A 14588-nucleotide genomic window follows, 5' to 3' on the forward strand; every position below is an offset into this window, starting at 1 on the left:
TCTTCTCTCCTCTTCCATCAGGCAGTAGATACAAAAGCCTGAAAGCACCAGGATCAAGGCAGGTTCTGGCTCACTGTTATTAGAATATTGAATGGTTCCCTGGTACAATAAGATGGACTCCTGACCTCACAATCTACCTCACCATGATCTTGCACATTATTTTACCTGCACTGCACTTTCTCTGTAGCTGCTACACCTCATTCTGCATTCTGTGATTATTTTACCTTGGTCTGCCTCAATACGCTTTGTAATAATTTGATTTTTATAAACGGTGTGCAAGAGAAGCTTCTCACTGTTTCTCAATGCACGTGACAATAATAAACCAATTTCGATTCCAATAATCAGTCTTGAAAGTTCAAGAAAATCACCCTATCTATGAAGGGAGCTGGCTACAGGCTCACAACAGGAGACAACTTCAGAGAAATACTTCAGGTAGTGACAAGATAATACCTGGGGAGTCTGTGTATCCAAGCAGGTACTTCTCACAATGCTGTGCTACAAGAAGAATGTCTTGGGACTCGAGGGCTTGTCCTCAGTCATTATTAGAATTCTGGGGCAAGCTACCTGGTCTCAGTAAAAGTACCTGGTCTCATTGGTTAATATGCACTCTCATTGTAACTGAATAATTATATGAAACCAGTTGTTCATATCCAAAATATTGAGGTCAACTGCACACTGGAAGTATTGACAATGCATTTGATCCAACTGCTTACATCTACGGTTCCCAGGAGGCTCATTCAGAGTCACAGCAGTGAATAAAAAGGTTGAAATGGCATGGCAGCCGAAGCTCGTGCATTACGCTCGCACATACAAGTCAGGCTGGTTGTGAATCACGCCCTCATTCAAGTCCCGAGAAAATGCTGAACTCTCATCTCCTGAAACCAAGATCCTTTCAGGCAGCTGTAAAAGTTGCCAGACCACTAACCACAGAAGAGCAGAGACTTCTCCTCCAGTGCCCCGGACAATATTTATCCATCATCTGATTTCACGGAGAAAAGTAACGGTCCCTTTCTATTTGGGACCTTGCAGAATGCAAATTGCTGCCTTACTGTAGAATTTACAATGGCAAATACAAAAATGAAATAACGTTTTTGTAAAGTAGGAAGTAGGTCACCGACCTACAGGAAAGATGTCAAAAGATTGAAAGAGTGCTGGGAAAATTTACAAGGATGTTGCCAGGTCTTGAAGACCTGAGTTATAGGGAGAGGTTCGGACTTTATTCCCTGGAGTGGAGAAGATTGAGAGGAGATTTGATAGAGGTATACAAAATTATGAGGGGTTTAGATGGAGTAAATGCAAGCATGTTTTTTCATCTAAGGTTGGATGAAACTAAAACTATAGGTCATGGGTTAAGGATGAAATGTTTAAGGGGAATATGAGGGGGAACTTCTTCACTCAGAGGGTGGTGAGAGTGTAGAACAAGCTCCCAGCAAAAAGTGACAGATATGGGTTTGATTTCAACATGTAAGAGAAATTTGGATAGGTACATGGGTGGGAGAGCTATGGAGGGCCATGCTCTGGGTGCAGGCCAATAGGACTAGGCAGATTAGTAGATCAGCACAGACTAGATGGGCCGAAGGGCCTGTTTCTGTGTTCTATAACTCTAAGGCAGTATTTTTGTTGGTTGAAATATACTTTAAGATTGAGCTATTGAGGTTGTGGAAATTAAAAGCATTTTTTCTCTATTTTTCATTTATGAATAGATATCACCAATGAGAGACAGTTGTCAGAAATCCAACCAGTTTTGGAAAACAGAGATTTGGTGCAGCTGTCAAGACCAAACAAGGAGATTTCTAGTTCCCGAGGTCTGACTCATTTTATTCCACGCTTTGTCAGAGAAAGAGATTACCAGGTAGATAAAGGAAAAGCTTCAATGTCAAATCTTCCTTAAAAAAATGCAACATTCCATCTGGCCCCTCAGAATCCCTGGACCAGGATCAGCAGGAGTGTTGGTGATGTGTTGGAGAACCTCAGGGCCATCAAGTAGGAGCAGGCAGAAGCCCAATGCAAACACTGGAAGGAACACATCCCTTCACAAGCCATCTCACTGAGGCACCTCCAGCCCCATCTTCGGTCCCACAACAGTCTCAGCAGCCGCCTCAGAACCCACAGTACTGGAGAGGAAGCAAGTCAGCCTTAATCCAGTGAGGCTGACCAAGAAAATTAATTGTCAGAACATACGAGTCGTACAGTCTTCTGGCACAGAAACAGGCCCTTCAGCGCACTGAGGCCATACCAGTCATCAACACCCATTTACACTAACTTTCATCAAAAGGATGCTGAAAATCTAAAATCAAAACAAAAAATAACCTCAGCAGCTCAGGCCAGACTTGTGTAGAAAGAAACAGTTATGTTTCAGATTGGTCTCCTCATCAGACTTGGGAAAGAGGGAATGCAAGCCTTTAGCATGCGTTACGTCCGAGAACTGTCTTCAAGGCTTTAGATAATTAAACTCTAATGTTTGAGAGTTTAGTTCAAAAGGCAGTGAATTGTTTCACCTGGATTATGATAGAGAAGATTGATTCCAGTTCTGTGTAACAGTGTTTAGGTGAAAAAGAATTAGCAGACTGTTTCGAAGCCTGATTTATTTCCAGTGATTTTGCCAATCAGTTAAGATCTATTATACTCTGTAGCTTATGGTGACAAGATTCAAAGAAAAGGACAACTTTCTCACATACAAAACCACCTGAGAAGTATGTACTGCTTACACTCTCACAAAATTCTGAATTAGTGTCCAAATTCAGGAGAAACCAACACTGGATCTTCCCCTGGGATACCCTGTATCACAGCATTTGGTAACACCAACACCAGAAACCATAGCCTAGCAGCATACATGATGTCTACGAGATAGGAACGTTGGGCTGGAGACACCGAGAAGATGGACAATCAAAGATGTGTGTTGAAATACTTGGGTCACATAGAACAATATTACTATCACATGCAATATGTTTGCCTTCTAGTTACCTAGTACCATGATGCTACCGGAGAATTCTGCCATAATCTCAACATGCAGTGAGGGCATATTCATCCCAATCTGTGCTGGGATTCCCAGGACTACAGTACACATCAGTCTCAGTTATTTCCTTCACAGCATGGCTGGAAAATATAGATGACGGGTCTAGCAGACAACATTGCTTATGCCATTCGGTCAATAAAGCACAGTCTGTGCCAATCCTACTTGTTCCTTCGCCTCTCTAACTTCCCTTAATCAAAGTTATTCCTGAATCTGCAACACCCCTCCTTTCAGCCAATGCAACGCACATCCTTGCAACTCTGTATGAATGTGTAAAAACTTTCTCCTATTCTGTTTGGCTATTCTATTTTGTTCTTTTCTTGTATTCCATCGTGGTGGAATGTTTGTTGCCCCAGGACATCCCTGGAGATGATGCAGGGTCCTTGTCTCTTGATATTAGTGCAGAAGTATCTTGATTCTCTCAGCAATTGTCATGAGATGTCGCTGTCTGCGTGTCCGTTATCACAACATCTGTAGAATGGCAAACTGAAGCACTGACTTCACAGCCCGGCCTCTGTGTCCCTCATTGTGCACCTTCCATCCTCACTGGAGCAAACTGTGGACACACAGTACCCCTGGGTGACTCACTGCCTCACCAATGAGTCACCATGACCAATAAATAACAACAGGTAGTGATAATTTTGGAGTGAAGGAGGATGAGAGGTGACCTGATAGAGCTGAATAAGATTATGAAAGGCAGAGATAAAGTGCATACAACACACACAAAATGCTGGAGGAACTCAACAGCATCTATGGAAAAGAATACAGTCGACGTTTCGGGCCCAGACCCTTAATCAGGGCTGGAAAAATAAAGATGAGGGGTCAGAGTTAGAGGGTGCAGGAGGAGAGGTGATAGGTGAAACTGGGAGGGGGGAAGGGTGAAAGAAAGAGCTGGGAAGTTGATTGGTGAAAGAGAAACTGGGCTGGAGAAGGGGGAGACCAATAGGAGAGAACAGAAGACATGGAAGAAAGAAATGAGGAAGGAGCATCAGAGGGAGGTGACGGACAGGTAAAGAGATAAGGTGAGAGAGGGAAAAGGGAATGGAGAATGGTGAAGGAGAGGGGAGAGGTGTTACTGGAAGTTCAAGAAGTCAATATGCCATCAGGTTGGAGGAGCGACACCTTATATTCCGTCTGGCTGTACTCTTTTCCATAGATGCTGCCTGGCCTGCTGAGTTCCTCCAGCATTTTGTGTGTGTGTTGCTTGGATTTCCAGCATTTGCAGGTTTTCTTGTGTTTGTAGACAAAGTGGACAACAGCTTCTTTTTCCCTTGGCGGTAGTGGGTAATAGCAGAGGACATCCTTTTCAGGTGAGTAGGGGAAGTTTAGAGGAAATGTCAGAGGTAGATCTTTCACACAGAGAGTGGTAGGTGCCTGGAATGCACTGCCGGTGTGGTGGTATTAGAGACAGATACATTAGGGACATATAAAAAGCTCTTAGAGAACCACATGGATGAAAGAAAAATGGCCAGTTGTGGACTACGTAGGAGGGAAGGGATAGGTTGATCATAGAGTAGGAGTAGGTTAAAAGGGTAAACCAACATCACGGGCGGAAAAGACAAGACTTGTGCTGTATGGTCCTATGTTCTAGTAAGCAGATTCTGTCAGAAGTAGGAGCGGACTTACACAAGTTCAAAGGGGAAAATCGCCTGACGGAGTCAAAATGGAGGCACCTTAACATGAGTGTAAGGAGCGTTCACAAAACGGATGAGATTTTGACACAAATAGAGGCCACAGCGACAAAGCCAGCAGAGCCACTACCTTACATTCCAGCCTTTAGGGTTCAAACCTGGTCTCTGATGCTGTCCACGTGGAGTCTGCATGTTCTCCCTGTGACATCCTGACTTCCCTCCAGGTGCTCCAGTTTCCTCCTACATCCTAAGACTTTCTCTGTAGGTAAACTGGCCACTGTAAATTGCTCCCAGTGTGCGGGTGGCGGAATCGAAGGGAATGTGGAAAAAAATGGATTACAGGGAAAATTATTGGGTAGATCTGTGATCTGGCATAGATTGAATGGGCAGGATGTCTCCTTCAATGACATAGGGAAATATAAAACAATAAAAACAACTGAGTACAATTTAATAGTTGATACAAAGCCGTGGCCACAATATGAACAAATTTGGGAATCAAATATACCAGGATATTTATCGTGTAAACAGGAATAATAAAAAATAGGAAAAAATTGGCCTAATAATAAAGGAGAAATAAAGGCAGCAAAGGGAGTACATCATAGCTTAGAAGTAGAATGAATTTGAGTTACAGCAAAAAAGCAGAAAGCAACAGAAAACACAGTGTTGAATCAAAGGTGACAATTGTTTATGCAATGGAACCAAATCCGAGCAGTAAGGTCTCTCATATGCGAAAATGTAATCGGATCAGTCACTGGAGTTTGTACCTCACTGGTGGATTGAACTGCAGAATGCAGAGTTCATCTACAACCAAAAGGGGTAGAGAGAAAGGAAAGGGTATCTTAAAGTTTGCTGTTGTGTTAAGATGGTTTTAGTCTCTCAACTTCAACAACAAAGAATTTTATAGATTCTTTATCATTTATTAAAAATCCCTCAAAAGGGTTTCTTTAAAGCCGGTGGTAATTCAATGACTACCCATCATAACATAGGTAGGCAGGTGGATACATTATTCTTGTAGGGACTTTATACAGACTTGGAACAAGCAAGCGATAGTGTGGAAGAATTCATGGAATGTGAGTGAGATGGTTTCCTAGATCATATGTTGAGGATTGAAATAGTGAATTGGTTGCTTTAGATCTATTTTATAAGACCATAAAATATGTGGAATAAGAAAAAGATAATTAATAATCTTTTAGTTCAGGGGGCTTTTGAGAAGAATGCTTGTAACGTGATAACATTATATATAAAGATTGAACATGAAACTGACCCCTTATTTATAAACAAACCAGGCTGTGAAAGCTTGAGTAGTTGACTGGTGGTAGACGAGAAGCTACTTTGGAAGGTATGAAAATGTGATGGAAACATGTAATTGTTAATGTTTAATGAATTAACACATAGCTAGCAGAAAATATACACTCAGTGGCCGCATTTTTAGGTACACCTGTACATTTGCTTGAAAATGCAAAAATTTAATCAGCCAATTATGCAGCAGCAACTCAATGCATAAAAACATGCAGACATGGTCAAGAGGTTCAGTTGTTGTTCAGACCAAACATCAGAAATGTGATCTAAATGACTTTGACCGAGGAATGACCGAGGTGCTAGATAAGGTGGTTTGTGTAACTCAGACACTGTTGATCTCCGGGGATTTTCACACGCAACAGTCTCTAGTGTTTACAGAGAATGGTGCAAAAAAAACAGAAAAATATCCAGTGATGACAATTCTGTGGGTGGAAACACCTTGTTAATGAGAGACATCTGAGGAGAATGGCCAGACTGGTTCAAGCTGACAGGAAGGCAACAATAACTCAGAAAACCACACTTTGCAACAGTGTGCAGAAGAGCAAATCGGAATGCACGACATGTCAAACCTTGAAGCGGATGAGATACGGCAGCAGAAGATCACAAGCATAGACTCGGTGGCCATCTTATTAAATACCTAATGAGGTGGCACTAAGTGTATATCTATTTAAGGAGCAAAAGTCCAACAGAAAAGAAAAATATGCATCTTAAAATATTGCCATAAAAGGCAGTAATCCTCTGGATAAGGAAAGCTTCAGAAGTCAACAACAGAAGATCAAGACAACAATAATGAAAACAAAAATAGAATTCAAGAGTAATCTAGAGGGAAAATCACAAGGTACTGTCTGCTGCATTCTGCCGCTGAAAACTAGAGCACAGAGGATTATGTGTATGGATTGGGTGCTGATTGGTGATTAGTTAATGGAAAGAAAACGATGAGTAGGAATGGGCAACTGATTTTTGTGTTGGGGACTGTGAGTGGTGGGGTGTCAGAGGTATCAGTGTAAGGGATAACCTCTGTCAGAGATTCAGATAAGGAGATCAGTACAATATTTCCAGATTGGCTCATGATATAAAGCAGAGTAACATTGTGGACTGTGAGGAGGATACAGCGATTCTGCGGGAGGATACAGGTGGGCTAAGTAAGTGGACTAGGACCTGGCAGATGGAATATAATGGCGGTTGGGGGCGAATGTGGGACCATACACTTCAGCACAAAATGTGGATGAACAGTGTAATTATTGAAAGGTGGGAGATTGAAAGTGCTGAGAGAGGCTGGCATGTGATTCACTCAAAGTTAACATGCGGCAAGCAACGAAGAAAACAAAGAGCATGCTGGATTTTATTATGATGGGAAAGGACTTCCTTCTGTAAGATTACGTGGAACGTTGAGTACAGGTCCGGTCAGGATCGATTTCTGACAAGGGAATGGAGGGTCTGGCAGGCAGTTGAGAGATGGGAGAGGGCAGTCGGGCTGGCAGATGAATGGGGGCTTGTTGGGGAGGACCAGCAGATTACTGAAGGCTGAATGGCTTTGCAGGTGGAGGAGAGGCTGCAGATCGGAGTTCTGGTGGGGTGAGGGGAAGAGTGCAGTTAACTGACTTGGATTGGTGTTGCAATGTGCAGACCAGGTTGTGTTGGTTGTGTTGCCTGCAGGTGCCCTCAGAACAATGGCCAAAAGGACACCCAGCAAGGACAACAAGGACATCCCCTTCATCCCCATTGTGGAAAGCACGTCAGGGTACTGCAGTCATTCACACTTAGATATGCTCAATCAGAATTTCAAGTGACATAAAATAACCCAGAAACAGGAATTGTTCAATTATCTGGAGTCAAGTAGATTTCCAACTATGTAATAGTGAAAAAAGTATGATACAATTTAGTTTCTAGGACCTTTATAGTGCAAGATGACTTTTGGCATTTTAGCAAAAAGTTGCAAATAACCTATTATTTTAATAAAAATACCAGGCAGTGACTGAGTTGAGAAATACTGTAGATCACTGAAAGGTATCGCTGCTCCAGGCTGGACCTTTCAGTCTCATTTGTTTCTTCTATCCCTCTTCTGTCACTAACCACAGTTCAGCAACACTGTGACCACTTCCTTCACCTGGCACTAAAATGGACTCTTAATTGTTTCAGTTGGGGATGTTTGATGTTTCATTTTTGGTTTTGTGTGTGAATGCCGCTTATCTGACGCTAAGTGACAATAAACTGTTCAAGTAAGTTCTCCATTGAACTTGTGCATAAAAAACACTTACACATGTACAACAAACTTGACTTTGACTTTGACTGCTGGCTTTAAAACTCTGACAGTGTTGATCTGTGCCCTACCACCTGGCTGCAACTTAAAACTCAAAGTTTTTCCCCATATTTACAGTCCTGATAAGGGTTCCCTAACCATTATCAAAAGTCATGCGATGTCACCCCTGCCTCCCTCTTCACAGATGCTGCCTGACCTATTGATTCCTCCAGCATTTTCTGGTTCTATTTAAAGTATAGCCACCTGGCCAATGGTTGTAACTGCATTCTTATAAACAACCATTATCATTCAAGTTATCCATTATTTTCGTAAATAGTCCAGCCCCAATGTTGTGCAATATGAAATCACATCCATTATCTCTGATAAAAAGTCGGACTAAGAATTCGCCTACACAGGACTTCTATACAGTATTGTACATAACATTTTGTGGAGACTATATAGTTTGATTTAATACAAATGCCCTCTTTCACTGTAATTTTTCTGAATGAACTATTATTATAGAAAAGATATTTCACTGAAAGACATATTTGGTCTCAATATTGAATTAATAGGAGATTATAATACTGAAGGAATGTGAGTTCAGACTTGCATCAGTCATGCTAAAATCTGCCCAACCAAAATACATAGTATCAATTTGCATAAATTTGAATATATTTATGACCAATTAGGATCAATTCATGTGTAACTAAGCATGAGACCTAAACAATTCAGGGAAGCGTGACAGAAAATGTGTTTCAGTAAATGTTAATGACACAAAATGCAATATTGTTTCAAATCAAATCATACAATATTTATAAATTACATATTTCATGTCAAAATCATTTTGGTTAAATGTAAATTAGGGAAAAGTTAGTTACTGAGAAGCAAATCTCAATTGAGTGTTAAGTAAAGAATATAGAGATGAAAAGCACTAATTAAAACATCTTAAATACTAAATTAATATTCCAAACTGCCAGATTATATTTTATTTCATTAGAGATTGAAGAAAACATGTACTGTGCCATTACAGTAGGTTATAATCACAATACTCTTCAAGCATTCTGATCTGAAAAACAAAGAGGCGAGCAGTTTAAATCCTTGGGAAACAATGGATTAGGGAAGGAGTCGGTGTGGGTGTTGTTTCCTACACTATGAGAAACCACCAGTATTGAAGTTAAATAAAGACAGAAAAGTGTATTCTTACAGTGTATTTACCATCTTCTGGATGTCACAAAACATTTCACAGCCAACCAGCTGATCTTGACGTGTTGTTAATTGTAGCGTTTGGTAAAATGTCACAAAATGTCAAGTAAAAATGACTAAGTTGTGTTCTTACTTAGATAAACATTGGCCAGGAGAACTCCCCACTCTATTTCAAAGCAATTTCATAGTAATAGTCATACTTTATTGATCTCGGGGGAAATTGGTTTTCTTTACAGTTGCACCATAAATAATTAAGTAGTAATAAAACCATAAATAGTTAAATAGTAATATGTAAATTATGCCAGTAAATATGAAATAAGTCCAGGACCAGCCTATCGGCTCAGGGTGTCTGACCCTCCAAGGGAGAAGTTGTAAAGTTTGATGGCCACAGGCAGGAATGACTTCCTATGACGCTCTGTGTTGTATCTCGGTGGAATGAATCTCTGGCTGAATGTACTCCTGTGCCCAACCAGTACATTATGTAGTGGATGGGAGACATTGTTCAAGATGGCATGCAACATGAGGTCATTAGTATCTGCAAAGGGCAAATTTGGTTTAACGACTGGGGCTTGAAATTGATTCACAAAGCTTCAAATAAAAAATGGTTGAATAACCAAGGTCGAAAAATTTGCTCATATTTCTGGATCTCTTCCCACCAATCTGGGAATTCATCTCATTTCCCAGCAGAATTTTTGGATTCTTTAGAATATAGTTCATGCATAAACCACATCCAGCCCCAAATTACATCAACTTTACTACAGTATGCAATGTTTCTCTCAGTAGATCTTCACCCTCATTGGTCTGTGAAACACAATCTTTATTCTCTCACAGAACAACTAGCTTCAACCTTCCAGTTGAAGTTGCCACTCAACATTCAAATTTCCAAAATCCCACAAGGTTATTTTAATGCCAAAATGGCATGGACTCATGTTTTAGACAATTATCTAAAAAGTAAGAGCTTGTACATTTCAGCACTCCCTTGGTGCTGGACTGGAGTGCCGGGTTAGATTTAGTGTTCGACTTGAACTGATCGCGTTTTGACGTAGAGGCTGGGGTGCCATCTACTGACCCACAGGTACACCAGCGAAAAGGAAGGAGGTTACCGTGACATATTGCTTCTACATGCTCTCACACAGAACAGTGGATACAAGATAGAGATGAACAGGGAGGATGAGTTTAAAGCAAGAACATGGGCAACAAGGAGAGATTCAGACCAAGTTCCAGCAAGAAGGGACTGTAACTCACACTGACACACATGGAAAAGATGCATACTGATATCTTAGAGCAGGAAGGGATGTGGTAAAGGCATACTGTGCCAGTAAATTCCGCTGTTTAGTTGAGACAAAGGTGTTGGGAACAGGAAGCATTCGACAACAAGTGGAGTTGGTGCAGGAGAGACAGGAGCTCACTCAGTCAACGCACACACAGCGCTGGAGGAAGTTGGCATGTCAGGTAGTATCCATGGAGAAGAATAAACAGTAAACGTTTCAGACGAAGACCCTTCATCTGGGCTGAGATGAAGGAGAGGAAGCCAGAATCAGAAGGTGGTGGGGAGGAGAAGGAGTTCAAGCTGGTGAAGCCAGGTGGGGGTATGAAGTGAGAAGCTGGGTGGTGATGAGGAAAAGGTAAAAAGCTGAAGAAGAAGGAATCTGATAGGAGAGAAGAGTGGACCATGGGAGAGAGGAAAGTTGGAGGGGCACCAGAGGGAGGTGATAGGCAGGTAAACAAAAGAGCAGCTTAATGTGAAAAAGACTAAGGAGCTGGTGGTTGACCTGAGGAGAGCTAAGGTACCGGTGACCCCTGTTTCCATCCAGGGGGTCAGTGTGGACATGGTGGAGGATTACAAATACCTGAGGATACGAATTGACAATAAACTGGACTGGTCAAAGAACACTGAGGCTGTCTACAAGAAGGGTCAAAGCCATCTCTATTTCCTGAGAAGACTGAGGTCCTTTAACATCTGCCGGATGATGCTGAGGATGTTCTACGAGCCGGTGGTGGCCAGTGCTATCATGTTTGCTGTTGTGTGCTGGGGCAGCAGGCTGAGGGCAGCAGACACCAGCAGAATCAACAAACTCATTCGTAAGGCCAGTGATGTTGTGGGGATGGAACTGGACTCTCTGACGGTGGTGTCTGAAAAGACGATGCTGTCCAAGTTGCATGCCATCTTGGACAATGTCTCCCATCCACTACATAATGTACTGGGTGGGCACAGGAGTACATTCAGCCAGAGACTCATTCCACCGAGATGCAACACTGAGCGTCATAGGAAGTCATTCCTGCCTGTGGCCATCAAACTTTACAACTCCTCCCTTGGAGGGTCAGACACCCTGAGCCAATGGGCTGGTCCTGAACTTATTTCCTGGCATAATTTGCATATTACTATTTAACTATTTATGGTTTTATTACTGTTTATTATTTATGGTGCAACTGTAATGAAAACCAATTTCCCCCGGGATCAATAAAGTATGACTAAGACTATAAAGGAGAAGAGGATAGAGGGGAGCCAAAATGGGGAATATAAGAAGAGAGAGGGGAGAAGGGGAGAAATTACTGGAAGGGAGAGAAATGGATGTTCATGCCGTCGAGATGGAGGCTACTAAGAGGGAATGTGAAATGTCCTTCCAACCTAGGAGGGGTCTGATTGTTGCAGTAGAGGAGGCCGTGGACTGACATGACGAAATGGGAATGGGAAGTAGAATTAAAACGGGGTGGCTATCGGAAAATCCTGCCTGTTGTGGACAGAGTGAAGGTGCCCGACAAAAGGGTCCTTACAGCTTAAGGTAACATTTGTTCAGAAACTTGATTTTGTTGACTTTTGAAGTCACAAATTCCAGACTTGACAGGTTTCAGAACATGCTGTTTATTATTTTGCTCGGTTCCAGGTGTCTGAAGCCTTTCTGTTGGGCACGTGGGGTGGGGTTTGGATGGACACACGTAATACCTGGGACAGTTTAACTCTTGGCACTCACTACCAGGCAGAGTCAATATTCTGACATGAAATATTCTCCGTCCCAAGTTAAATTCACAGTAGCCGTATGTCTGAAGCTAATTTTTTCCTGTCGGGGATTTCAGTTGAGAATGTAGGTGAATCATCACTGCCATTAGAGTAAGTGAAAATGTGGATTGTCTGGAGAGGAATGTGGAGAAAGGGAGGCTGAGGTAGAATCATAGAGTTATACAGTACTTAAACAGCCCTGTCAGCCCAACTCGTCCATGTTAACGTTGTCTATCTGAGCTAGTCCCTTTTGCCTGCATTTGGCTCATATTCCCCTAATCGTTTCCTATCTGTGCAGTTGTTGAATGTCTTCAAAACATTGTATTTATACCAGTCTCTACCACTTCCTCTGGCAGCTCATTCCATGCACCCATTGTCCTTGGCTATAAACCTAACCCCTTCAGAACTCCTTTAAACCCTTCCCCTCTCACCTTGAACCTATGTACTCTAGTTTTAGACTTCCCTACTCTGGACAAAAGGCTGTGACCATTCACTTTGTCTATTCCCTCATGACATTATATAAGGTCACCGCTCAGCCTCCTATAACAAGAGCATACCATCCCTGGCTTTGTAACATTCCAATAGGAGACTGGGATTAAATGTCATCAGAGCCTGAATGACACTGTGCAGTCCAGGTTTTGGCATTGGTGACACTCGTGTCAGAATGAAGAGCACGTTCCCTCATGATCACAAACAGCAGAACAGGTGCACCGGGAACAGTGGTGCCAGCCAACGCTTCAACTGCATTAACCTTGGGCCACTCTTTTCTGCATTTAAAGGCTTCTGAAAATAAAGCAGGACTTTGTTGCTGCTTTCTGCTACAATACAACAGTACGCCACTGACTCAGTGTTGCCTCTCAAACATAAATTGTGATTTCAACACCCCGCCAACCGGTCTGCACACCAACACCTAAAGCAAAGCAGATGCTCTGGTGCTCTTGGAAAAACTCAACTAGCAGGAGCAGAACCCCTTCCAATCTTCCCCATTGTTTAATATGATTATTGTGAATCTGCCCCAGTGTCCCATCACACCCGGTCCCCTTGTCTTTCAAAAATATATCTACCTCCATTTTAAATAATTCTTTTGATCCAGCAACTTCCTGAGGTAGAAAATTCCAGAAATTTACTTTGCTCAGGGAGAAGAAACTTTAATGTATCTCCGTTGTAAATGATAGGTCCCTTACCTTGAAACTACATCCCTTCATCAAGCCTCTCCCACTAATAGAAATATCTCAACATTTGTCGTCTCTTATCTTATATATTTCAGTAAATCACAACTCGGTGTAATAAAATCCAGCAAATACAGACCCAACTCATCCAACTGTTCTCAATAAAACAATCCTATTATGCCAGAAACTGGCCTGGTGAATTTCCTTTGGTCTACTATATAATTTCTAAAGGAAAGTGACCAAAACTGTGCACGATATTCCAGGTTTGAGAATGCAGCCTTTCTAAAGAAACAAGATGATTGATGGTACCTGAAAAGGGTTTGAGCATTCTCCCCGCTCATTGTTAACCCTCTAGTCATGATTACTGTATTAGATTTTCTGGTTATTACTATCCAGCTTTCAGCAAGTTACCTCACTAACTTCCCGATAGCAAATTCTACTCCATTGACTATAAACACTTTGGCCCATCCTGAGATTTTCTAAAGCTCTAAATGAAAACCTTATTCCAAAAAACATATAATTTTGAAGATAAATACATCTTAAAAGACCAGAATGTGTACAGGATTTCAATTTACCACCCTAATCCTGTGCTTCAATCTCTGTCTGAACTTTGCCCTGCTTTGTGTTTGAACAGATCTGATAACCAGATGATGACATTAGTTTATTTATTTTGAAAACTTTTTAAAATTCGAATAAACTTACCGTCCCTGTAACCAGAGTCATTTTCGAATATATGGAAGAATAGCTCATAAACTTGTTTTTCTCTTCTCCTGTGTTTCGGAAGCGTTCCGGTTCCTTCCACTTACCGATACACCCTCACTCTTCCTTAGATTTGACCTGTGACTAAGTTGAAGTCCAACCAGGGAAAAATAGCTTCAGGTATTGCAACACCAGCAGCTGTTATGATTGGCTGGACAGCGGCGAATACCCTGGCCGGCTGCCATGGAAGGGCAGTGATTGATAGCTGAATAACACGTAGATTGTTGAGAATGCCAAAATGTCATGCAAGAATTGTCAATTATCCAATCACCAGGGA

At 41.8% G+C, this 14588-nt stretch overlaps 1 protein-coding gene across 1 annotated transcript in view; it reads right to left on the reverse strand.

Annotated features, from left to right (window-relative positions):
• LOC134337158 (cyclic AMP-responsive element-binding protein 3-like protein 3) overlaps positions 1-14275 on the reverse strand; it is a 58157-nt gene extending 43882 nt beyond the window's left edge. Inside the window, exon 1 of the mRNA XM_063032001.1 lies at positions 14255-14275. Within this exon, the coding sequence (XP_062888071.1) occupies positions 14255-14275 (21 nt within the window). The remainder of the gene's footprint in view (positions 1-14254) is intronic.
• Between the last annotated feature and the right edge of the window lie 313 nt (positions 14276-14588).

Source organism: Mobula hypostoma, chromosome 24 (genome assembly GCF_963921235.1).
Source record: "Mobula hypostoma chromosome 24, sMobHyp1.1, whole genome shotgun sequence".
Classification (NCBI taxonomy): domain Eukaryota; kingdom Metazoa; phylum Chordata; class Chondrichthyes; order Myliobatiformes; family Myliobatidae; genus Mobula; species Mobula hypostoma.